Consider the following 26,484-nt stretch of genomic DNA (forward strand, 5'->3'; position numbering starts at 1 on the left):
TCAAGGTGCCTGCACATTTGGTGGGGTCTGGTGAGGTCTTGTTTTCTGGATCACAGATTATACTTCCTTGCCATGTCCTCACATTTTGGAAGGGGAGCTCTCTGGGGCCTCTTTTCTGAGGACACTAAACCTATTCATGAACCCTTATGACCTAATCACCTCCCAAAGCACCATCATATTGCTGATTAGGTTTCAACATACGAATTTTAGGGAAATGCAAACATTTAGTAGACACTTTAAGGTAATTTCTTTTTCCCATGAAAAGGACTGGACCTTGACATTTTCATCTTTGACCCTTTAGTTATCTAAACTAGAGCTATAGCCTGGCAAGCTAGTTGAGTGTGCAAAGTCACGGAACACCACTGCCATCTGCTGTGCCTGCCAGAATACCACACCCACCCTCAAAGCACAGATTCCAAATAGAAAGACAGGGATATCACCTCCACCACTGCCTGGCTAGTGATCAGTAGAGCTGCCATAACTGCACACTCCAGTCTGAGGAATTTGAACAACAGCAACTCAGTTTTCTTTCAGCTCTGGAAGCTGAAATTTCAAGATCAAGGTCTTGGCAGGTTTGCTTTTCCTGAGTCTCTTTCCTGGGCTTGTAGACTGCATCCTTCCACTGCCTGTGTCCTCACATGGTCTTTTTCTGTATGTCTCTTCCTTGTCTTATAAGGACTTCAATCCTATTGGAATGGGAACTTATGTAATTTTAATTACCTCTCCAAAATTGTTTCAATCTTTAAATATAGTCATACCAGAAACTAGGTCTCCAATTTATGAATTGAGGCAGGGGATACATACTGCAGTTCATAAAACCATATCCAAGCACATAGCCCACCCCACACACATACCATGTGCTTCCTGGACATTTGAAAATATCTGTAGAGCTAGCCTCCCCTTGCTGATGTATCAAATGCCAATGGGTCAGGGCTTCAGAGCTGTAATGCTGTCTCAGTGCCTGTATGCCCACTGCCCACTGAGAATACTTACTTACAGGAGCCCCCAGCTAACACCTCCTGCTATGGGGTGCTCTGCCTTCAGATGAGTAGTTACTCACCAGAAAGAGACCCCTGCTCTGGCAGGGGTGCCGTAACCAGTGAACCTTATTTGAGCAGGGCAACCCTGCAACACACTTTTATAAATTTGTTCATGACAAGACAGCAATCGATCTTGGGAGGAAAAGCTTACTCCAGGACACCAGGCAGCCATGCTCTGCTGTGTTTGTGGCAGAGATCTTCACTGCACCAATCTGTCACTAGGCGTGATGAGTTTTCCTTGCAGCTCCCAGTCTTTTCTATTCCCCTCTACTTATTCTCTTTTACAGTATTTGAAAAAAAGAAATTTTCAGAGATTCCTGGTCTGGTATGTTTTTTAATCATATATGTAATTCTTCTGTCTCACTTCATCCCCAGCTCTTCTGTGCACCAGTGGGATATCCACTTCAGTGACAGAATTGAGAATTTGTCTTTATGCTTTGTTACATTGTTAACAATTAAAAGAAGTCCATACAGCCATGGAAAATGTCCCTAATTCATGAAAGGAAAAAAATTCATTGTCATATTATTTCTCGACTTTTGTTACGTTTCCTTAGCAAATTTTTTCTTAATAGTTAAACTCAACATTGGTCCTCTTGCAAATGAATTCAGTTTTCTTAGTACAGTCTGTCTTCCATATCCATGGTTGCAACCAACCAGAGATCAGAAATATTTGGCAAAAATTTTCCATCTATGCTGCATTCCCCAAATAACACAGAATAAAAAGAATTTATGTAGTATTTACATTTTATTAGATATTATAAGTAATCTAGAGATGACAAAGTATACAGGAGGTTATTGTAGGTTATATACAAATACTGTCACATTTTATCTAAGGGACTTGAGCATTCATGGGTTTTGGCATCCACAGGAGGGTCCTGGAGCCAATGTTCCAGAGCTACTGAGAGGGGACTGTAATCACTATCTTTTCTAAAAAGATTCAACATATTTGCAAATGTTACTAACTATTGAAATCATCTAGGAAAAGACATGAAATTTCATTTAAAAATATATACTCAGGGAATAATTTTCAAAGCAATATTTAAAATAATGAATTCTGGATGTTTAGACTTAGAATTAGACAGGTACATGTAACCACACACCAAGCACAAATAAATGAAAACCTGTCCAGGGTTATCTGAAATCAAGTGGCCTAGGGATCAAAGTCAAAGGCAATTTATAGAATCTCTCATTTGTGAAAAAAAAACACAGAAAATTATTCACTTCTCTTGGGATAAGAATTTTATGTTACTTTTATCTGATTTTTCTTCTGAAACCTGCTGGCCAACACATCTACTTATTGAACTATGTTCTGTATATTTTGATCATTTCTCCAGTTTCAGAATCACTAAATTTGAATGCTATTCTTTGTACACTCACCACTGCCTATGGAAAGGGTGAACAGGAGATCAAGGAGATCTGTACCTCCCTGTAAAAATAATCTTTCTTTCTGGTTACAGAGTAATGTAGGTTTAATGCAGAAAGTACGGAAAATAAAAATAGAACAAGGGGGAGAAAAGAAAATGAAGATGATCCAGTTGAGTCCTGATTCTCAGTTAACACATTAGCGTATGTCTCCTGGTTTTGATTAGCTGCCTTCCTTGTTGCCTCCCTATTTATCACCTGTCATACCTCCTATCAGGTTATTAGGACTATTGCATTCTGTTTGGTAACCCGAGCTTGCTTTCTGGTTATTTATAAATCACTCTTCATTCTCATGGCCCTGTCGACAGGTAGATTGTAAGAATAACGTGTTTATTTCACTTATTGAGTCTCGTACTAGTCTTATACTCAACCAAATGAAAGAGTAACATGTATTGTTTTTATGTTATTGTTTTATATCTCTTTAAAACAACTATTTTAGGAATTTCAAGGTGACTGAGTGAAACAGTTTCATCTATATCCACTAGTTTCCCATCAAACTCAAACTTGCCGTTTCTTTCCTCATCTCTGAACAAGATCACATATTGGTCCAGACTTTGAATGCCACTAACCTCTAGCTACTCTCTGCAGAAACCTAGTGGGATCACAATGCAAGGAGATGTCACTTTTCCACTCCCCTATCACGAGGATTGAAGTTCTGCATTTAATTTTATATCCTTTGATTCTGTATAACATTTCTTTTGAACTATGAATTCTTCAGGGTTTAAAATGATAGAAAACTATGGCCTTCTACTCTTGTTTCAAAGCCTTAATTTTATAGACCCATAAAGATTAAGTCACTTTCCCAAAGTCACTGAGCTTATTTGTGAACTTCTGACATCCCATAGTACACCTGACTCCTCAGAATAAATAAGTATTAGAGGTGCCATGAGGATCCACACCTGTCCTTCTCTGCTGTATCTTCAGTAACGGGCACATCTCAACCTGGAGGAAGACACAGTAAGATTCTGGGCCACATGTGAATTAATCAGTTGGCTCTCCACAAACATTTCTTGGACTGTATGGAAACTGACAAGAAAATGTGACTTCTCCTTAGATCTCAGCTTATTCTAAACTAAATGAACCACCTATTAGAGCAAAGCACCTTTTTTTTCATTTTCTGAATAAATGGAAGAAAAGAGGGAGAAATCTGTGCTGCAGATGGCTACATATACATATGCCTGCTGCCAATCACACGAAAGTTCCTCTCAGTGATAATGGTGTTCTCTAAAGAGAAACATCGTTTTTATATTATCTCCAAAATTAGCTAGCACTGGTCTCTTTTTCAGCCTTCTATCAAATTGCTCCCTCTTGTGGTCCCTTAAAACACATGAGTTCTATGTCTAAATTTGTCCATTCAATTTGAGGATGGTTCTTCAACAATCATTTCTTTTTTCTCTTTTCTCATAATATCTCCTCCATGATACCATATTGCTTTCACTCACACAAACACACACATAAACATACGCATGCATACCATGCTCATCTTTAAATAAATCTAATCTTTCCAAGTCAAAAAATATTAAGGAAAAGAAACTGATTTATTCTCTGTTGATTTAGAATAATCAGGGCTTGGCTTCTAAAGCACTGGTGCCGAGGTGACACTATTCAGATAAGCAAAGGGGGACTCTTAACTGGGCTGTATAAAAGAGGTGTTTTATGCAGAAAATACCTGTCAGGGTGAACTGAAATTATCCTGTAGATGCGAAATGTTCACGATGTTTTGATCAGCCTCAATAGAAAAGAAAGCCAGAGTCTGTGATGGAAAGAGAAGCGGTGCCATTTACAGGAATGATTGATAGAAAAATCTTCCATTTTGATCATTTCACTTCTTCCAATTGTGCAGACACCACCCACCCATGGTGGCTGTTCTGTGCTTGTCACCTCACCAACTCACTCTACACTCACAGAGATAACGACACAAGGAAGAAAGTAGCCAAATTACAGAAAAATAGGATTTTTTTTGCCCCTTTCAATGCTTTATTCACTCAATTTACTCAATAGAATTTCACTCTATAGATTCTTTATTAAGAAAATGACAATCCTAATGCTAGGCACTGCAATAGACATAATCAATTCACAGCAGACAATTCTAGATTAATTCTAAGCACTGCAAAACACACTTAATCACGATAGGCTAAAGACAGACATTTCCTCTGCATGCTACATTCAAAAATCTTTTTTTAATTTAATTTTATTTTTTTATTGGTTGTTCAAAACATTACAAAGCTCTTGACATATCATATTTCATACATTAGATTCAAGTGGGTTATGAACTCCCAATTTTACCCCAAATGCAGATTGCAGAATCACGTCGGTTACACATCCACAATTTTACATAATGCCATATTAGTGACTGTTGTATTCTGCTACCTTTCCTATCCTCTACTATCCCCCCTCCCCTCCCCTCCCATCTTCTCTCTCTACCTCATCTACTGTAATTCATTTCTCTCCTGGTTTATTTTCCCATTCCCCTCACAACCTCTTATATGTAATTTTGTATAGCAATGAGGGTCTCCCTTCATTTCCATGCAATTTCCCTTTTCTCTCCCTTTCCCTCCCATCTCATGTCTCTGTTTAATGTTAATCTTTTCTTCCTGCTCTTCCTCCCTGCTCTGTTCTTAGTTGCTCTCATTATATCAAAGAAGACATTTGGTATTTGTTTTTTAGGGATTGCCTAGCTTCACTAAGCATAATCTGCTCCAGTGCCATCCATTTCCCTGCAAATTCCATGATTTTGTGATTTTTTTAGTGCTGCATAATACTCCATGGTGTATAAATGCCACATTTTTTTAATCCATTCATCTATTGAAGGGCATCTGGGTTGGTTCCACAGTCTAGCTATTGTGAATTGTGCTTCTATGAACATCAATGTGGCAGTATCCCTGTAGTACGCTCTTTTAAGGTCTTCAGGGAATAGTCGGAGAAGGGCAATAGCAGGGTCAAATGGTGGTTCCATTCCCAGCTTTCCCAGGAATCTCCATACTGCTTTCCAAATTGGCCACACCAATTTGCAGTCCCACCAGCAATGTACAAGAGTACCCTTTTCCCCACATCCTTGCCAGCACTTGTTGTTGTTTGACTTCATAATGGCTGCCAATCTTACTGGAGTGAGATGGTATCTTAGGGTGGTTTTGATTTGCATTTCTCTGACTGCTAGCGATGGTGAGCATTTTTTCATGTACTTGTTGATTGATTGTATATCCTCCTCTGAGAAGTGTCTGTTCAAGTCCTTGGCCCATTTGTTGATTGGGTTATTTGTTGTCTTATTGTTTAATTTTTTGAGTTCTTTGTATATTCTGGATATTAGGGCTCTATCTGAAGTGTGAGGAGTAAAAATTTGTTCCCAGGATGTAGGCTCCGTATTTACCTCTCTTATTGTTTCTCTTGCTGAGAAAAAACATTTTAGTTTAAGTAAGTCCCATTTGTTGATTCTTGTTATTAACTCTTGAGCTATGGGTGTCCTATTAAGGACACCATAATGTTGATAAACATGCTCACAAAATAAAGTCACCGAGATCTCCTCTTCAAAGAAAAAAAAAATGCAAACAAGACAAAGGTAGCCCAGGAAACAAAATGCTCTCTAAAAGCCCTCCAGATAAGAAACACGCTGAGAAGATGACATCAGTCTTTTGATGAATGATGTTGGTTGGTGTCCACTTCATTACACCAGGTGTGTTTAGTTTGGGATTTGGCATCTAAGAGAAAAGAAAGCTGGGCTTGGCTATCTCCTTCTTAATATCTGGAGGACAGAGAAACACAATCTCCAAATACTGCCCTCAGGTAGACAGAATGAAAACACCTTAGCCTTACATGCAGGCGCTGAAAGGGAGATTTGTCAACAGCAAGCCAGCGCAAACCCTCAATCCTGTGTGACATTTAAATGAGGTCACTCCAGCAGAGGATACACAGAAAGGCCTCTGCTATGATTGGTTGGCATCGTGTGGCAGGGAATGAAAGAGAAACAAACTTAAAACTCACAGGAGGTGTGATTTGTTTAAATAATAGAAAGTAATTAGGCTGAAGACAAAAATCAGTGATGGCATTTTATAATTACGATTAATTTAAAGGTTAATTTCCTTTGGTGCGAAAATCTTATTTAAAACATTTACCAGGAAAGGAAATTAGGATGTTACTATCAAGAGGCATACAGCACTTCTGGGAATCCATGCCTATTATCACATGAAAATTAGGTTAGGTCCAGAGTAGGAATTTCAATTCATTTTTATGTATAATAGGTGGTAGCCAGACCTCAGTGCTAGCAGGGTTGGCTAGGGCAGGCAGTGTAAAATTTGCATTTGTTTGTTTATTTGTTTATAGGATTAATTGCAAATGTTCCCAACAAAGGAGCCTAGTTTATACATGAACAATCCTGACACAAGAAGAAAATTGGATATGGATTGCTGCCTTTGTAACTAATGAAGTTGATGTCAAAGGAATCCCCAAGAGTGGGGCTGCAAAGGGAAGCACCCAGGCCCACATTCATACTCCAATATCACTGAGTTAAATTGGATGGGGGACAGTACTTCTGAGGGCCCCAACCCTGTCAAATCCTACTCTCCCTTCCCAGTCTGACATTTTTTTAATTACTCTTTTCCCACTGGGAATTGTCATGCCTCAGGTTCCAAATGTCATATGCACTCATTCATGTGTATCCATGCAGGATTGCTTTCAGGACACCCCTGGCCTCAGGGCTACCAAAGTCTATGGATGTTCAAGTGCCTTATATAAAATGACATAGCATTTGCCTATAACTTACACAATCCTCTAGTATATTTTAAATAATCTTTAGAATACTTATAATACCTAATAAAATGTAAATGCTATGTAAATAGTTGCTGTATTATATTATTTAGCAAATAATGACAAAAAAAAAAACAAATCTTGGGGGTTGGAGTTGGGGCTCAGTGCTAGAGTGCTCGCCTAGCATGCATGAGGCACTGGGTTCGATCCTCAGCACCACATAAAAACAAAATAATGTGTCCACCTAAAACTAAAGATACATAAATAAATAAATATTTTGAAAAATCTCTACATGTTCAGTATAGACACAACTTTTTCTCCCCAAGTTTTCAGTCCATGATTGGTAATATCCATGAATGTAGAACTCTTGGATCTGGAGGACTGACTGTATACATATCTTCTATTCAGCAGCTCAACTCCCAGAAAATTTGCATAGTAAAATCAATGCATGATAGTAACAGCCAGATGGAAATAACTCCTTTGCACGATTTTTCCCCATTCACTATGTTTTTACAGATATGCTCATTTTAAACAGTTTATTGCTACCATTGATATGTAAACCAATCCTAGAAATATAGAATTTGCAGAATCATAGATCTATGAACAATCTTAGCAATCTCTTACTTTTTTTGTTGATGATCAGGAAACTTGAGTTGTCTTGCAGAAAGTCAAACAACCATTAGAGGCAGAAGTGGCCTGAATTATTATAAGCCTCCCAATTATTACTATATTTTCCTATGTACTTGGCTTGAATATCCAGATAGATTCTTCCAACAAATATTTATTGAGCAGCTACTCTGTGGCAGTCATCAGGGATGAAGCAGAGAACCAAATAGATACACTCTTTGCCTTAATAATGACTGTGGTGTAGCACACAATTCCAATAGAAAGAGGAATTTAAAAAAACCACAGAAATGCAGACAAAGATAGTAGGGTACCATAAGAATGCACTGCAAGAGAATCTCATGTAGTTTAGAAGAAAAGGACATTCCTTCCTGAGGCAGTGACACTTCAGATAAAACTGAAGGACAAGTCAGAAAGATATATAGGTTTTTAATAAACTATGCACATATTTTTAAGAGAAAACTACTGTTTGTGCCCATGTTGACTAGATGTACACCATATTTCACACAAGTACAATTTTAAATGTTTTTAATGAGCTCAAAATAACAAATCTAGTTTCAATCTGCTCATGTATCAATAAAATGCTAAGAGTAATCACAGAACATTCTCATTCCTGAAACTGCTACTCTTGTTCTACTAAGATGATTATGATTAATTTAGGCTCAGGCGTTTTGTGATTTTTTCTACTCTGGAGGCTGAAAAAATGATAAAAAGATAATGTCAGCAAAAATTTCAAGGTGAGGAATACTTCTCTAATGAGTGATTATAACATGCATGTTTATTTTTTTATTTCCCTAAATATACATATGTTAATGCGTCCATGATCTTAACTAAAACTGCTACATTTAAATGGTCTGTGCATTCTAAATATATCCTGGATGTCAGCTGAGAAGACATGCCAAGTCCTGTCTAACTAGCTCACCTATAACTGTAATAACTGCTGTTCCCTCCAATTTTGTCTGAAAGGCATGTCATATATAATTGGAAGCAATTCTACCAGGGTAGAGCAATACAGAGAATCCAATCCATCCCAGTGGTGTGACACAAAGTGAGCCCAGACATATTGAAGGTGAAGTTGACTTAGTTACTTCATCCTGTTCTGCATGCTTCTCCACATTTATGGAAAGTATCAAAGATATCTGGATATGCAATCTTCCAACTCTTGCTTTACAATTTCTTCAGCTTCACAGCTCTACCCCACCTCATACCACTCACTTCATCCACCGCTTCATTTTCTTCATCATGGAAGGATATACTGGGATCACCTTCAGTATGGTGGTAGAAGGTTTGTCTAAGACCACCTGTTCTTGAAATTCTCCAACCAGCTGTAGACTCCTATCTTTTCCTTTCATTCTTCTGCCTCCTTCCTGAAAGAGGTGTCTTCACTGCTATTTGGGAGCTTCCTTGCACTAGAACCCTGGGCTTTCTCATGCTTCCCATCTTCCTATCCTTCATCTGTCCCCAGGGTTGGCAAAAGTGGTGGTACTCCCATAACCCTACCTCCATGCTTGGCTTTTCAACATCCGTGCCTGAGGAGGCTCAGATTCCATTTCTCCACTTCTCATCCTGGGTAGTTTCCCAATGCTGGAAAGTCACTATGCCCCACTGCCTATGTGTACTTGCTTCACCCAGCTGGACGCTGGTCCTGCTTAACAGTGCTTTCTACTCTTCGGCCCACAGTGTGCCACACTCTCCATGGGACCTGTTCCTAACCTTTCCAGCCTCCTTAAACCAAATACTCAAATCTGAGAAAGTCAGTGCTATCAAACAAAAACTCCTTCAATTTCCCCTCCAGAACTCAATACTTCTCTACACTGATGATTATTCTTTTGCCTCTTTAAAACTGTGCCCAAATCTGAGAAGAACAGATAAGATTTTCCCCTGCAAAGTAATTCGTCCACTGAACTTGACCTTCTGCCTGCCTAATCCAGGATGCAGGTCTTTCTGTGTCCTTATTCTCAACTACTCCTTTGGACAGCTTCCTTTGCTGATATATTTGTTAGGCTTCAAGGACCCAAACACCAGATTGGTCCTGCCTCTCTCAGTCCTTTCTGATAATGTGCAAGGTGATTTCCAAAAATATTTGAAATATGGAAACTCAGTTCTATGTATTTGGGTTTTAGTATAAAATATCTTTCTGTTTTTTTTTGTTTGTTTGTTTGTTTTTGTTTTTACATTAGGCCACATGGGGTATTTTATTGCTTGTCAGACTATATAGTTAACCAACTAAGTAGTGTCTAAAGGGTCTCCATAGACCTGCTCAGTTCTCCTCAGCTTCTGTTAATGGCTTCCTCTCTTATGTTCCTAGTAGTACAGAGTTCTTTCATTTAATTTTTTTTTCTCCATCTAGTCTCCTGGACTACATAATTCTAATCACATTAGTAAATAGCCTAAATATACATTTTAAAGCATAATTCCAACCAACCCTCTTGTATAAATCCTTTTTCCAAAAAAGATGGGACCCTGAATCTAAACATAATGTTTTTTTAAATATTTTTTAGTTGTTGCTAGACCTTTATTTTATTTATACATGATGCTGAGAATTGAACTCAGTGCCTCACCCATGCCAGGCAAGTGCGCTACCACTGAGCCACAGCCTCAGCCCCCATAATATGTTTGTATTAGTTCTTTTTATATACATATGACAATAGAGTGTAATTTGATTTATTATACATACATGGAGTATAACTTATTCTAATTAGGATTCCATTCTTCCAGTTGTACATGATGGGGAATTTCCCTGGTTATGTATTCATATATGAGCATTGAACATAGTTATGTCTGATTCACTCTACTGTCTTTCCTATTCCCATCCCTCCTCCCTTCCCTTCATTCCCCTTTGTCTAATTCAATTAACTTCTATTCTTCCCTCCCAACTCCTTATTGTGTGTTAGCATCCATATATCAGAGAGAACATTCGGCCTTTGACTTTTGGGGATTGGCTTATTTCACTTATCCTGATAGTCTTCAGATCCATCCATTTACCAGCAAATGCCATAATTTTATTTTTCTTTATAGATGAGTGATATTTCTTTGTGCATATATACCACATTTTCTCTATTCATTTAGTGGCTCCATAGCTTAGCTATAGTGAGTTGAGCTGCTACAAATACTGATGGCTGTATCACTGTAATATGCTGATTTTAAGTCCTTTAGGTTTAAACCAAAGAGTGGGATAGCTGAGTCAAATGGTGCTTCCATTCCAAGTTTTCTGAGGAATCCCCATACTGCTTTCCATAATGGTTTCACCAATATGCAGTCCCACCAATAATGTATAAGTGAAAATTTTCCCCACGTTCTCGCCAACATTTATTGTTATATATATTCTTGATAACTGACTCAATTTTTTGCTACCTCATAGCTTCCCTGTGATGTATCCAATGATAGCATTCTATTATTAGAAGACAATCTAATATCAAGATTCTGTCCTCAGCAAAAAAACTCTCATGTATTTCTTACAATCCCTGGGTATTGCTTTTCCTGAGAATTGGCAGAGACAAGAACAACCTGACAAAATCTTTTTTTTTTTTTTTCTGGTGGAAATTATATTTCCTTTTTTACTAGGTCTTTGGAACTAAAAGCTTAAAGCGTTTTTTTTCAAAGATATTTTAACTAAATAAATATTTTATTTACTATGACACCTTGGTACTGCTTTGGGCCTTCATTTTTTCAACATGTGCACATGTATTACCAAGTTTACAATAATAAGGATCTGATTCTGAGACAACTAAGAGGGAAACATGGAAAATAAGATCCTAAGACCTTGAAAAAACATATCTGACAAGACGGTTAGGAAGTGAAGCTTCTGCCGGATTTAGCTAATCAGACTCATTTCATTCAACGTGTACTTTATCTGCTAGAAACCCTTAGTAGCCTCACACTTTAGTGATCTTTCAGACAACTACAAGATTAAGTGCTCCTACAAAGGACTGTGTTTTCCTAATGGTGGGGGTAGGGAGAACTCACTCTCCAGTGGGAGATTTCAGTCCAGACTGAAAACCCCAAGCTCACCCAGTCAGCTTGAACTGCTGCCACCACGTCTGTGTGGGAAGAAGGCTATTCTTTTTCCATTTGGCCTATGGTTAGTTGTATTTTAAATTCCTTTTGTGCAAGTTGAGTAAGTACCATTAAAATTCATACCTGCAGAGGTAATGGACAGACACTCTATTTTCATAGGCCCACACAAATTCTTTAACGTCCTTCAATGAGTTCTTCTAAATATTTAGGCTTAGTTTTCTGTGAACTGCCTTTTAAATTTTTCCCTCGTGGTTTTTTTCAGCCCTGTCTCTAAAAGAGTGTTGACTAGTGGCTTTGTCATTAATAACCAAGGGACAATTTTATATTACAATACCTCGCTGCCAACATGTATTTAAAAAGGCAGCTTTAGGTTTGCTGAATTCTGTGTTCATGATTTAAAGGTTTAAATAAAACAGAGATTCACCACAGGGAATATATTTTATTAAAGAATATTTATTCATGAAACATTTTTCTCTTATTCTATTATTTCTAAATTCTACTATTACAAACATGATTAAGTCGTAGCAATTTAACTGATATGGCATTTTACTAATTTAAAATAATTGGATTTCCCTGTGCCTCCATAGGTCAGTAGATATGAACATACCCAGATTGCAGATAGGAAAACTAAGGCTAAGAGAAAACCCTGTAGCCACACTTGCAAAGAAGATGATAACATTCCTGAGTTGTCTTTTGTAGATGATTGATATGTCTGATACCTTGATTGTGGTGATGGTTTCAAAGGCATGCAAATACCAAACTCCTCAAACTGTATATATAAAGTATGTGTGGATTTTGTATACCAACTACACCTCAAAAAAAGCTATTTTTTAAAAAGCCTGAGTTGTCTTTGAAGGGTCAAAGATAAACTCCTCCAATGAGGCAATGACTGAACAAATGCAAGCTCTATTATTTTGTCACTCTCTGCCTAGTTGTGAGTCTCTGCTTAGGATGCCACAAACTATCCAGAAAGAGAATCATGTATTTCCTACCAATGATTAACATTTGTGATGCTGTCTGGCATTCATTAATGAATGACCCTCTCAACCTAGCCATGTTAATGCTAAAGCACATCCTAGCCTCTTTTCTTCCACCGTCCTTGACCAGAAAAGTTGCAGAGGTGGCTTCTTACCATTGATATCCAAAAAGATTCTTTTGTTTATCTCAAAGCACCTAACTGACAACTAACACTCCAAATCTTCTATGAAATGTTTTTGCTTTTCTTACATCATTCAAGACCTTGTGGAAGAAAGGATAAAAACACTCAATCCAATTTCATCTGGAAATTTTGCTAGCATCTTCCATGCATGGATCAAGTGCCTTATTTTCCTTTGCAGCATAAAGGGTCTATGGAGTTCATTCGGTAAATATGAATTGAGTGCCATCCATGAGCCAAATATTGTTCTGAGTTCCCAGGCTATTGTCGTAAACAATAAATAACAAAGAACAGTAAATCACGTGCAGCTTACATCATAGTGGCAGAGGCAATCGACAAATAGATTTATAATATGTCAGGTAGAGATAGGTTGCAATGAAGCAAATAAAGCTGAGAAAACAGAAATTCATCTCTAAAATCTCAGCAAGTCCCCAATTCACCTTGCACCAATTACATTTATTTTTTTCCCTTTTCCTAGACTTTGCCAATTGGGTGCCACTTATAACTTAAAAACTGCATTTCCAAAAGGAAGCCAGACACCAGCTTCTTCCTGACATTCTTTTTTGTTCTGTTGCAAGAGGCAACATTACCTTAATAAAAAAACCTTCTGAGAATCAACCTTGACTCTTTCCTTCCCCTCCCCTTCTTCATGTTCAAACACTATATGTTTCATGTGTTCTACCTCGTTGTCTATTTATTTTGCATTCATTGACCTCTTTCCTTTCTCATCCTCCTAATTCTAACTCAGGACTTCAGCAACTCCCCTTTCACATTTTCTATTGAGCATTGAAGTGTAACACAGACAATATGACACATTGAAATAAAGAAAGCATCCCTTATTACTTTGCAAAAACCTCACTGTAATAAGAGTGATGCAAGATGGTGCTGATAATAAACAAACAATTTTCAGAAGGAAGGACTACTTGAGTGCTTATGTGGTGGCTTGCATCATTTATTAGACAAAAGCCAATGAACTAAGCCTTTAGTTGCACCTGCCTCATCGCCTTTCGAGACATATTGCAGAACTCACAACACATCATTGGTAACTGTCACTGGTGGATACACCCCAGTGGCAACTGGGCCAGTCACTGTTCACATCACAATATTTCTAGAATATTAGATTGGAGATAAGGAGGAGACAAAAAGAGCAAAAATTTCCAGGAACACAAATAATGATGCTGGAGAATAAATAATAAAAGAAGACCCTATAATCTGTAGAGAACACAAAAGAAATACTCAAAACTTTTGGCAAATAATGTGGAAAGAAAATAAAATTCTAAAGATTTTAGATTTAATCTAACGGGTGACTTGAAACCTTTGATCACCTTTGAAAACGTTCCAGGAATTTACTAGAATGGCAAGAGTGAAAGCAGAATATACTTGGAAGGAAAGAAAATACCTGACTTCTAGTCCTGTCCTCTGCTGTTTACTACCTCCAGCAATAAACCTGTATTCATTTGTAAAATGAAGTTAATTATTCCTACCCACCTGACAGTAATATTGTAAAGATAAATGATATCTCTTGAAAGTGCTTTAGGCACTATTAAACACTTCACAATTGTTGGGAATGTATTTTATTTTTATTTTCAGAAATTAAAGAGATCTTTATTGATAAAAAGATACTCTTTTTTCAAAATAATGCAGAGGTGGGCTATGACCCCACAAGTAACTCTTATCATAATTACCTGGAGAAGGATCTATCAGCTGTTTCATAATCCCTATTGCTCAGAAAAATTTTACAGTAAGCAGTAGCTCCTATAAAGCCTGAAGAAACATTTAAAAGAAATTGAGAACAGATCAAAGTGGTATTAAAGATATCTTTAAAACGTAAGCCAACCCCAGTATTTCAATTTTTTGAGAGTAATAAGGCCATTTCATCCACCTCTGCTCACCACCCATGTGGCATCCTAAAGCATAAGGCACTGAAAGACCCTTTGTAAAAGGGTTCAGAGATCAGGTTTACCTAGCTGATTCACTTTGGTCTTAATGGTGGTCAACTGGTTACAGCTGATTTCTATTCCTCCCTAAAGTCACTTAGAAAGACATCCAAACAATTACAGAGAACCAAATGCACATGGAAATTGGTCATGCACAATTTCCTAGGCTATGAGCTCTGGCATGTATTTCATGTAAACTATAGAAAATATGCCCTGTGCTACTGGCTTAAATTTGAATGTCCCCTCCTGAGTTAAATAGTAAAAATCACCCTGGTTATATTCAGAGCCTCTTCTTTTTCTCATCTTCATCGTGGATCTCTGACTGTTGGAACATTTTCCATGATCCAGTCCAACTGAACACTCAGAAGAATCTGGAAAATTGGGCTCCTTCCTTTGGAGTTTGTGTTCTCCTCCCCAACTGGGTAGCTATGAGCCAGTTCTACCCACATTCCCAACATACAGATCATGGCAAATAAAGAGCAAGCCCCAGAGGATTCAAACTACATTAAAGTTTAGGCACTATTAGTGTTCAGGATATTCATGTTCAGGACACACCATAAGTCCTTCCTGGCCTCTCCCTGTGTCTTAGGGAGGTCTGCTTTGTGTGTTACTCAACTTTAGTCCCCACTTTTGGTCCTACTTCCGTCTTTTGAACTTGAAGATTTATCTTATTTCCTCAGGTACTCCATCCCTAGGTGTACTCCAAAATCTTTGGTTCATAATCACCGTCTGGCTTATCTGCAGTCTCTGGAAACAAGCTAATGAAATATCTCAAAACAACAACAATAACAATAACACAATAAATCTGGATCTCAATTTCATTGAGACCTTATTGCTTATTTCTGTCCTCCATCTACTGTGGCCCACTCTATTTTCTAGCACCAAAGTCATGAAGCTTTAACCCTGTGAATAATTCTCAGGAAACTTGTTCATAATTAAGTCCGTTGTTGGCAAGAGCTCACCCTAAAAATGGGAATTCAGGCACTAAAGCACTAGTCTTAAAAAAAAATTTCTCAAAGTACAAACTGTCAATAGCGTTGCCATTTAATTATTGTACAGCTCTTCTGATATTGTCTATATAAGCTAAAATACAAATGCGAACAATGTAGAAAACAATAGAAATTCACTTTTAAAATTTTTCTTCTATAAAATTAAATACATGGTAAAGTTCCAAAGCTATCACCAATTTAGAATTTGTAACCTGCCTAAGATAACGCAACCATCAGGTAGACCAAATAGTACTTAAACTCATGTCCTCCTAATATCAGGATCTCTCCACTTCTGATAAGGAAAAAGAGGCTATCTACCTCACAAAAAGTGTTTCTCACCACTTCCTCGCCAACACTTATTGTTGCTTGTATTCTTAATAGCTTCCACTCTGACTGGAGTGGTAGGACTGCAAATTGGTGCAGATAATCTGGAAAGCAGTATGGAGATTCCTTGGAAAACTGGGAATGGAACCTCCATTTGACCCAGCTATCCCACTCCTCGATTTATACCCAAAGGACTTAAAAACAGCATACTACAGGGACACAGCCACATCAATGTTTATAGCAGCATAATTCACCATAGCTAAATTATGGAACCAACCCAGATGCCCTTCAGTAGATGAATGGATAGGGAAACTTTGGTATATATACTCAATGGAACATTACTCAGCACTAAAGGAGAGTAAAATCATGCATTTGCAGGTAAATGGATGAAGTTGGAGAATATAATGCTAAGTGAAGCAAGCCAATCCCAGAAAAACAAAGGCCAAATGTTTTCTTTGATATGCAGACGCATAATGGCAATTGGGGGGGGGGCGGTCATGGGATGAATGGAGGAACTTCAGATAGAACAAAGGGAAGAGGGAAAGGAGGGGACAAGGGGGTAGGAATGATGGTGGAATGAGTTAGATATCATTACCCTAAGTACATGTATAAGACAATAATGGTGTGAAAATACTTTGTATACAATCAGTGTCTTGAAAAATTGGGCTCTATATGTGTAATATGAAATTAATTGCATTCTGCCATTGTGTATAACAAATCAGAATAAATTTTTTAAAAAAGTATTTCTCATGATTAAAAGAAACCAACTACATGTCACTAAAAGACATGAAGTAGCCAGGTACAGTGGCTCATGCCTGTAATCCCAACAACTCAGGAGGCTGAGGCAAGAGAATTCCAAGTTTGAGGTCAGTCTCAGCAACTTAGTGAGGCCCTCAGCAACTTTGAGAGACTCTGTCTCAAAAGTTAAAAAAAAAAAAAAAGGCTAGGGATATTGCTCAGTGGTAAAAAAAAACACCTCTGGGTTCAATCACCAGTACCAAAAAATATAGAAATAAATAAAAAACTTAGAGGAAACTTAAATGTATATTACCATGTGAGATACATATATATATATATATATATATATATGATTTCAACTCTATGACACTTGTGATAGATAAAATTATGGAGACAGTGAAAAATAGTGATTACCAAAGGATGATGGGGAGGGAGACTTGGTTAGATAGAACACAGAGTATTTTTTTTTCTTTTTTTTCTTTTTAAAGAGAGAGAGAGAAAGACAGAGAGAGAGATAGAGAGAGAGAATTTTTATTTTTTTTAGTTCTCGGCAGACACAACATCTTTGTTTGTATGTGGTGCTGAGGATCGAACCCGGGGCCGCACGCATGCCAGGCAAGCACGCTACCGCTTGAGCCACATCCCCAGCCCCAACACAGAGTATTTTTAAGGCAGGAAGTCTATTTTGATAGTATAATAGTGGATACATGCCACACACTTGCCAAAACCAATAGAATTTGCAACACCAAGAGTGAAGACCAATGTCAACAATGGGCTTGGGGTGATAATCATGTGTCAACATAGATTCATCACTTGTAACTCCATCTCTGATAGAGATGTTGATAGTGACAGAGGCCATGCATATATAAGGCAGGGCCTTGAGGAATCTCTGTATTTTTGCTAAATTTTGCAAAAGCACAAATTAAATTTACCTAAAATGCTCTAAAAAATATGATCTTTTTTTTTTTTAAATGGGAAAAGGCTTCCTCAAAGCACAGATATCATAGACTTTATGTTACATTGTTCCTTGCTTTAGTTTCCATATGGAGCACCCTAGGATATTGACAAGAGAACACAAACTAGACAAAGTAAGCCAATAGGATACAATACTAGAAAAAGTCGAGGTGTCTTAGTGCATCCTAATTCAACCTCTATTTCCCTGTGCCTGTCTTTCCTGTAATCTAGCTCATCAGCCTCCTGTTGTTTTGCCTTTTATCTTCGATCACACACAACCTCTATATCCAGAAATAAAAATAAAAAAATTATAAACTTTTTCATGTCACTATTACTATTTACTGTCTCCATTACCATTTCTGTCAAAACTTTGAGATATAAGACAATCATTTATTATGCTCATAGATTCTGTATGTTAATAACTCAGGCCCAGAGGAATGGATTATGTCTCTTCGCTGATGTCAGGAACCTGAGCTGGGAAGACTTCAAAACAGAACTGACTCAACATTTGGGGTCTGGAATCACTTAGAGGCATTTTCTCTCATATGTCCGGATGTTGATGCTGCCTATGGGTTGGAACCTCACTAGCCTGTCGGCTTCAGCACCTATCGATGGTTCTCCATTGCTCTGTCCATGTGGGCTAGTTTGCCTTTCCTCATGCAATGGTGGCTGTGTTGCCCAAAAGAGCGAGAGGAGTGTATGACACCTTTATGATCTGCCACTGCAAGTCACATAGTATCATTTCTATTATTTTCAAATGACCACAAAGGTGTGCCCATGTTCAAGAGGAAAGGGCCACAAGCTCCAACCACTGGATGGGACGGGTTTAAAGATCAGGCTGTGAAAACATGTGGGATAGGAGATACTGTTGCAGCCATTTTGTAAAACATCATGTCCCACAGTAACTCTGGTTATATCTCATTGTATCTTAAATATCTGGGTCTGTATGGCCTTTGAGTACTTCACTCTTATTGTTTCAGATTGTAAAACACATGATGGCAGGGAAATCCATGTTGAGTTAACTTCCATGGACTCCACCACAGCACCTTGTACTCAACAATCAGAGTACATATTATTGCTCATGTGCAACTAATGATAGATACATGCCCTTGGGCAATCATTATTTTTATGACATAACATTTATAACATAATACATAAAATCTCCATATTAGCCAAAAAGGCATACGGCATTTTAAAATTGCTGGGAAAAAAAGTTCATAATTTCTTCTCCCAAGTGAATACAGTCTTATAAGACAATAATTGCATTTCACCATTGGAGGAGTGGAAATGACTACCTTGAAGAATTTTTTTTTTTTTACTTTTTGTCCACAATTATTTTTAGTTTAACAGATTATTAAAAGTCTTATGTTGTAATCTGTGTGAACCTTAACCAGGAGTGGGTTCTTCTGTGAAATTAACTAATGAAGGAAATTGTTCCTTTTCAGTTGATTTCATAGGTGGCTTTGACTCTTATGGCTACCAAGGGCCCCAGAAGACGTCTCACTTACAACTTCAGCCTATGTACATGTAAGTACCTTGCTTTGGAGGTATTTTTCTGGGATACCAAAAAATGGTCAAGAAAATGTATCATGGCACAAAACAGATGGCATGAAGCTCTTCTTCAGTTATATATTTTCACTATTAATATTGATTTGAATGGAATAATTCTGATATTTTATTTATAATTTTTTTTAAATTTACCTTAACAGAAATGCCATCTCTGCCATTAGTCCTACATAAATATCACCTACATGACTCAAAATCCTGTATATTATATTCCAAGAATTGAATTACCACAAAGTTATATATTCTGAAAATGATATAACATTGTACACTATTGTATAAAAACTATATATAAACCATATTTTCTGCTTTTCCCAGGTTAGTCCCAATTTACGTTGGTTGTCCTGGTATAATTATCAGCTTTCCATATTACTCTCAAAAGAGTTCTCATTTAAATGCTTAATTATAATTCACCATGGTTATACATAGTATTCAAAAGGAAATTTTAAAAACAGAGCAATGCTCCTTCTCTATCATTTTTCTAATGTGAAATTGCAAATGAAACTAGGACAATAACACTGAAACTTATCAAACCCTGAACTCTAGCACTCAAGAGAGCAGACATATAATCAGAGCCTGATTTTTATATCTGTGTTTAGGCAAATTCCCTTGGATAACAACTGATAACAAATTCTATATATCAGCATCAAGTGATATGCTGAATTGCAAGCGAAGATCAAAATAGAAAGTAAGATTCCAATTCATTTTAAAATGTGAACTTCTCTCTTTGAAGATATGTGTTTGTTGTCCTTGTCCTCCACCATTAAATCATTTACCTTTTAATATCTTTAGTGTATAGGATAATCAATGGATTTGGGGGGTATTTCTCCTCCAAAGAGATTAATCTGTAGACAATCCTTTTAAGCTTCTCTTTAAAAAGAGAATGATCCATGTATTGTGCCTGCCTTTTTTATTTGTGTCCTGGTAGCTCTCTGCAAGCATTTGCTGTCATCACTTATAGAAGAGACTTTATTGATTCAGAAGTTAGAGGATACTATATGTCATTCAAAGCATTGCGTGTCTAAGCCTTTCTTTACATGTCCACCACCACTGCCCTAACTCCAGCTTCTTCCTTATTTCAGAACCTCCATCCCATCCTCCACATGGCTGCCAAATTAATCTTCCCAAAGTACTATTCTGAGAATTTCACCTCTCTGCCCAAAAGCCATCAGTTACTCCCTGTTACCTACTGAACAGAATCCAAACTTCTTGCCATAGCCTGCAAGTCTAACCTGACCTGGCCTCAATATTTTATTTAAATATCTTCTCTTCAAGTGCTAATAATGTCTGAGTCCCAACCACCTGCAGATGATGCTGGGAGTTGGTAGGGTAAATGTAATGGTGAATGAAAACTGGCCTAGCCTCCTTATGCTTTGAATCCAGTGAATTCATAAATAGACTGATATCTTCCTTCAAGCCATTTTTTTCCCAACCAAATTCAACTCTTGCCTTCTCCAAAAAAAGGACACAGTTATTTCCAATTGTCCTGCTGTTCTTTTGACACCAGATATTATATTTTTCCCAAATTTTGCTCTTTGAAACCTCACTGTCTTTAAATTTTATTTTAAAATATACTTCCTATATAAAATATTTCTTAACATTATTTTCCTCTAATACTCTCTTTTTTATTTTTTTGCAATATACTCTTTATACTGTATCTACCCAAACCTCTCAGAAAAATCTGATAGCTACAACAAAAAATAAAATTAGGCCAGGTGAGGTTGTGTATACCTGTGATCCCAGAAACTTGAAAGGCTGAAACAAGAGTATTATAAATTCAAGGCCAGCCTTGAAATCTTAGAGAGACCCTGTCTCAAAATAAAAAATAAAATGGACTAGGGATGTTGCCCCATGGTAAAGTACCCCTCCATGAAATTCCAAGAACAAAAATACAAAATTATACATCTTTTGAATTCTTTGCCATTCTTCTCAATATTTTAGAGTAAACATCTGTAAGGTGTGCTATTTTAAAAGGGCAAAGCAATCAGGAGTAGTATACTGCCTGAGATTAAATTCATTATAACCTTGATCGTATAACTTTGTTTGAAAAACTTTAATCTCACCAAGCCTAAGTTTCCTTACCCGAAAAATAGAAATGACAACACATGTACTTCATTTAATTGTTCGGAAATTATATGAAAAAATCCAGGTAAAACATAGAAGACATAGGATATGTCTCATAGTAAGTGCTTAATAAACAGTATTTATTAACAGTGAAAATAATTCTTATGTCAACCAACATCATCATGAAAAGCCTTGTCAAGTCAGATATCTCATTTCCCAAAGGATATCCTCTGTATATGACATATGACATATAATATTAGCTCATGTAACAAATAACAATATATTTGAGCTTAAAAGAGTAGATCAAATATCTACAAGGCATGCATTGCTTGATATTGACTATATTATATAACATTGCATTGTGTTGGTCAATATAAATGATCAGTAAAGATCACCAAGCCATAATAAATTAGATGTAACCACTCATCTAACTTTGAGCTATCTATAATAATAACATGAGAAGGCTAATTATACATAATGCTAATTATACATAATCAGCATATTGTTTCAAACCAGGCATTTATAATTCTAATGTTGATATTTAAACAGGGACTTTATAAAAATGAATATCTTTGTCAATGATTAAATTCCTTGAAGACAAAACTTCTCATGATTTTGTTAAATAAAATAGTTTAAAAGCCAAGTGGAAGTAATAAAAATACTGCCCATGAATAGTAAAATTATATGAGACCCTTCAAGTTTTGTTGCTTAGGAACTAATTTACGTGTTTAATGGAATTCAAATCTAAGAAGTCAGGGATACTTAAGGTACATAAAATATTAAAGTCAAAATCCTACTATCACCTCTTCCACAAAGCATCCCATAGGAAACCTTGGATCCTAGAATACAAAGATTTTATTTTACAGATGAGGAAACTGAATCAAGAGAAAGGAAAACAACCGTCACACAACTTGTTGGTGGTACAGCCAGGATTATCAACCTCTTTTCCTAATCCCCTTAATTCAGTCCTCAACAAATTTTAAGGTGGGCTGTGAGTTCGACTTCATGTTACATTCCCTGATTTTATTTTCTTGTTGGTGTAGCTTACACTGACTTAACGGCCCTATTTCCATAAAAGTCTGCACCTTCCCCTTTCTGTACATTCCCTCTATTCCCTTTTGATTTTACACTATGCTATGTTGAATGAAGAGCATTTTAAACTTTGTAACCCTCAAAACCATTCATCTGAGAGCAACTGCCTATTCAAATCCTGTGAAAAATCAAAACTGATTCACCTACAAACCTTGTTCCCTGCTGAGAGGCAGAGACCTGAGCATCTCCTCTGTCTTTGTCATTTGGAGTGTGCCTTCTCCTGTCAACTTGCCATAAATATGTCTTGTAAAGTAAGAGTAATTTAACATCATGAGCCAGTTCGTGCACCCTAACAATATTATAGAGCAACTGGAAATAAAAGCTGTCCTTTTGAAAGAAAGCAAATGCTAAAAAGTAATGTGAAGTTTTAGCTGTGGGATTTTCATTCTATCCCACAAACCTTCTGTGGCCAGGACCCTGGACAAAGCTGTGAAGTCACTGCCAATACTGCCTGCCGGTCACAGCCCTGTTTCAGTGCCCATAGCCAATGAATGCACAGTCCTTGTTATTTTTAGTTAGGTTTTGTGAATGTTCTTGCTTTGCAATTTTTCAGATTATCTATAATCCATCTAAAAGGAAAGGTTTTTATGTTTTCCCTTACACTTTGATAAACTTCTTTGAAACCAACTGGTAACTATGAAATTACAGCAAAAAGAATTTCCATGTCCACAGATCAATTTTCTAGCAATGTAACTGCATGGACTGCCACAGTAGCAAGCATAGATCTGATCCTGCTCCCGCCAAGTGAGATGATCCTGTGGAGTATTAGGCAGCATGTGAAAACAGTGCATTATATTGGGCAGCCCAATTGTACAGTAATACATCTTCATTTCATTCGTCCCCAGAAATAGATTTTTGAATGACCACAAGTGGGTCTCTCTATCCAGGCAGTTGCACTAAGGAAAAAGAAAAGGAGAAGAAATTTATCTAGCTAAAACTCAATTGGGGCTTCTTCTCTTTTCTTTCCTTCTTTTTTGTTTGCACTTGTGCTTGGAGAGGTGAGAAAAGGTGGTAAGGGACAGGCACCTAGCACTCTCCCCTTTGATTAAAAACATCTTTTCTCTCTCTTAGGTCAAAATAATACAGATGACTTCAGTTTGTCAGCCCATGGACCTCTCAAAGAACTTGTTTCGCAATGGCCTCCTGCATTTGATGAAGAGCAAGAAGCAGATGAATTTAAATATATATACATATTAACAGGACACACACACACACACACACACACACACACACACACACACACAACCACGCACAAACCAATTCCACTTGACCTCCTTTCTAAATAAAACAAACAAATATGCAGGACACGCCCATCCTGGATTTCCTGAAAGCAGGCTCCTTTCTCCCAGGCCTTTAAAGTTCAAAAGGAGACGCGTTGGTGCCCCCTGCTGGCCATTACTAACTCCTCGGCAACCCAGCCAGCCAACCTCTGTGAGCTGCGAAGTCATGGGGCACATTAGTTTGAGAGCCCCGTTTTCTGCACTCCATACATCTTGATAGCACCACAGCTACTTAGGCAATGTAATTGCAAAAAAGACAAACAAAAACATGCCACGATGACCTTGTAACCGAAGTTTGAAATGGCAGGTCGTTTGCCCTAAAGGCTGTACCGTACATACTTGCCTTAACCCACCTGCGTTGTGTGCCCGAGAATCTCAGTGCAGACATCCCTGAGTCAATTCCTTTAGGCTAACACACTGCTATTCATTCCGAATGAGTTCGAGTCTGTGTGTTTCGTGTCGAGAAACAAGACTGAATAACTCAGCAGCTCCAGTGTGTCTGTGTAAGAAAACTGCCAGCTGTCAGCAAAGTGCATTATGTAACGTTGAGCCTCCCTGATGGCCAAAAAGAGACAAGTACTAATAACAACAACAATAATAGTCATCTTTATAATTATTAGGTATGGTCTTCTGATGGGGTTGGGGTGGGACAAAGTAAAATTTATTAATCTACTAACTCATTAATCTATTGGGAGCAGAAAGCAAAAATGGCTTAACTCACTGATTTTATTTATTGCACTCTAGGTGCTTTTATAAGTATCTACAAATGTCTTTTACTAACACAGAAAACAGCTGTGGATTTCTATCAACCGAGGCCAACTGACTATGTATTAGCTATGTTTACTCTTTTATATCTAAATCAAACGGAAGACCCGATGTAGGTGAACTTTCTTTTCTAACTTCGGCATACAAGATTATTTTTTGGGTGGGTGGGGGGGGGAACAATAGTTACCTTGGTGAAATATTTGAGATCTCTTTGTGGTATTTGGGGGATCTGTTGTGTGTTAGAGTGTATTTCAATCCTCCTGTATTATCGTGGCAGAAAAACTGTGCTGTTACGTAGTTGGCAAACAAGATGCCTTTGGAAACTTAATAGTAGGTCAATGTGTCTATGGAATATTCTGAACTCCTAGGAAATTTTGTTTTATATTATCAAGCATTATTTGGTTTTCATTAGTGGAAAACATAATTAGCTCAGGCTTATCAGTAACTCAGATGAGTCATGATTTTCTCGGATCCGCTTGAGACACTAAAATCAAATTTTGTTGAACTAACACCATCTTTAATTATGGTGAAATCCAGACTGGGAAATTTATAAATTGTCATGGAGCAACATTTCTCTTTGATTTTTATGAAGTTTCAGTTATTGGGTAAACCTCCTTTGGACCTTAGCTCATTCAGATAAAAATGGTCCCATAACTGTGTTGCATGAATGTTTGTAATGTACACAGGCATATACATTTGAAAATAATAAAGGAACAAAAGTTTACCATTGGAACATAAACCACAAACATACATTCCAACACATGTGCTTGGATTTTCCTCAGTGGCTTGCATATGTTTGTCCATACGTACATGTATAAAATATACAATTGCAAACGTCAGTGAAACCTCATATAATGCTTTTATAGTGACATGCATGTTTAATGTACAAGAAAAATATTTACCAATGTACTGTCTTTTGACTCCTAAAATATACATACTATACATGCCAGAAACTATTCTAATGTGACTATTGATGTAACTATTAAAATGAGGTTTCACTGTACATTCATGCTGTAAAGAGATTCAACCTTATAGTACATGTATATGGATACAGACAATGAGCCCTCATATTCCCATTTTAAGTTACAGCCAGCTTACCACCAAATCACTACTATCACCACCACCAAAATTTTCAAAAACAGTTGTTGACTACTAAAAAGTAATCAGTGGACAGGCCTTTTTTAGGAGCAGTAAGCACAGTGGTGTGATTCTATCTGGGAAAACATCAAAGTTGTACAGCTGTATCCTCCTCAAAAATCCGGTGAAGAATGCTATTTTTCTAGGCTGAGCTTTTGTTATAAACCTAATATTCTGAAGGCAAGAGTTACAATCCTGATGTGTCTTTTTTTTTTCATTTGTTAATTCTGAATGTATTTTTAACAGAGTGATTTTTTTGACTTACTAGTGTAATTTGCATTTTAAAAATAAATGGAAAAACAATTAAGTTTCTGAGCCATCCCTGAAAACCCCTGTTACCTCTCACAGTGTATTTGATTATGTCATTGACAGGGAAACCCTATCAAATTTACATGAAGGCACTGTCATCTCTGCAGTGCACGGATGTGTCAGCAATGAAAAGAAACTGCCTGGTTGGGGCACCATCCAGCTCAGTCACAGGTGACGCGTACTTGCATTACCTCCTGACACTGAGGCCTTGACTTTGAAAGACGGTCTGCAATGGACCTACTGTCTTTTGGAAACCTTCCAGATTTAGAGTTGGTATCAAACTAATAATTGATGAAGGTGTTAAGACCCTGTGTTAAAAAAAATATATATTTG

At 37.2% G+C, this 26,484-nt stretch overlaps 1 protein-coding gene across 2 annotated transcripts in view; it reads left to right on the top strand.

Annotated features, from left to right (window-relative positions):
• The window catches only part of NKAIN2 (sodium/potassium transporting ATPase interacting 2), a gene marked incomplete at its 3' end in the record, with an annotated part of 990,354 nt that extends 964,319 nt beyond the window's left edge, over positions 1-26,035 (top strand). The window contains exons 7-9 of one of the 2 annotated variants that reach the window (XM_081295855.1): positions 19,387-19,468; positions 20,104-20,192; positions 23,732-26,035. In XM_081295855.1, coding sequence (XP_081151981.1) covers positions 19,387-19,468; positions 20,104-20,128 — 107 coding nt within the window. Of the gene's footprint in view, positions 1-19,386; positions 19,473-20,103; positions 20,193-23,731 lie in introns of those variants that run through there. The other variant, XM_081295856.1, reaches the window with a different exon arrangement.
• Between the last annotated feature and the right edge of the window lie 449 nt (positions 26,036-26,484).

This window comes from Spermophilus citellus (assembly GCF_964194105.1).
Source record: "Spermophilus citellus genome assembly, chromosome: 5".
NCBI classification, from domain to species: Eukaryota; Metazoa; Chordata; class Mammalia; order Rodentia; family Sciuridae; genus Spermophilus; species Spermophilus citellus.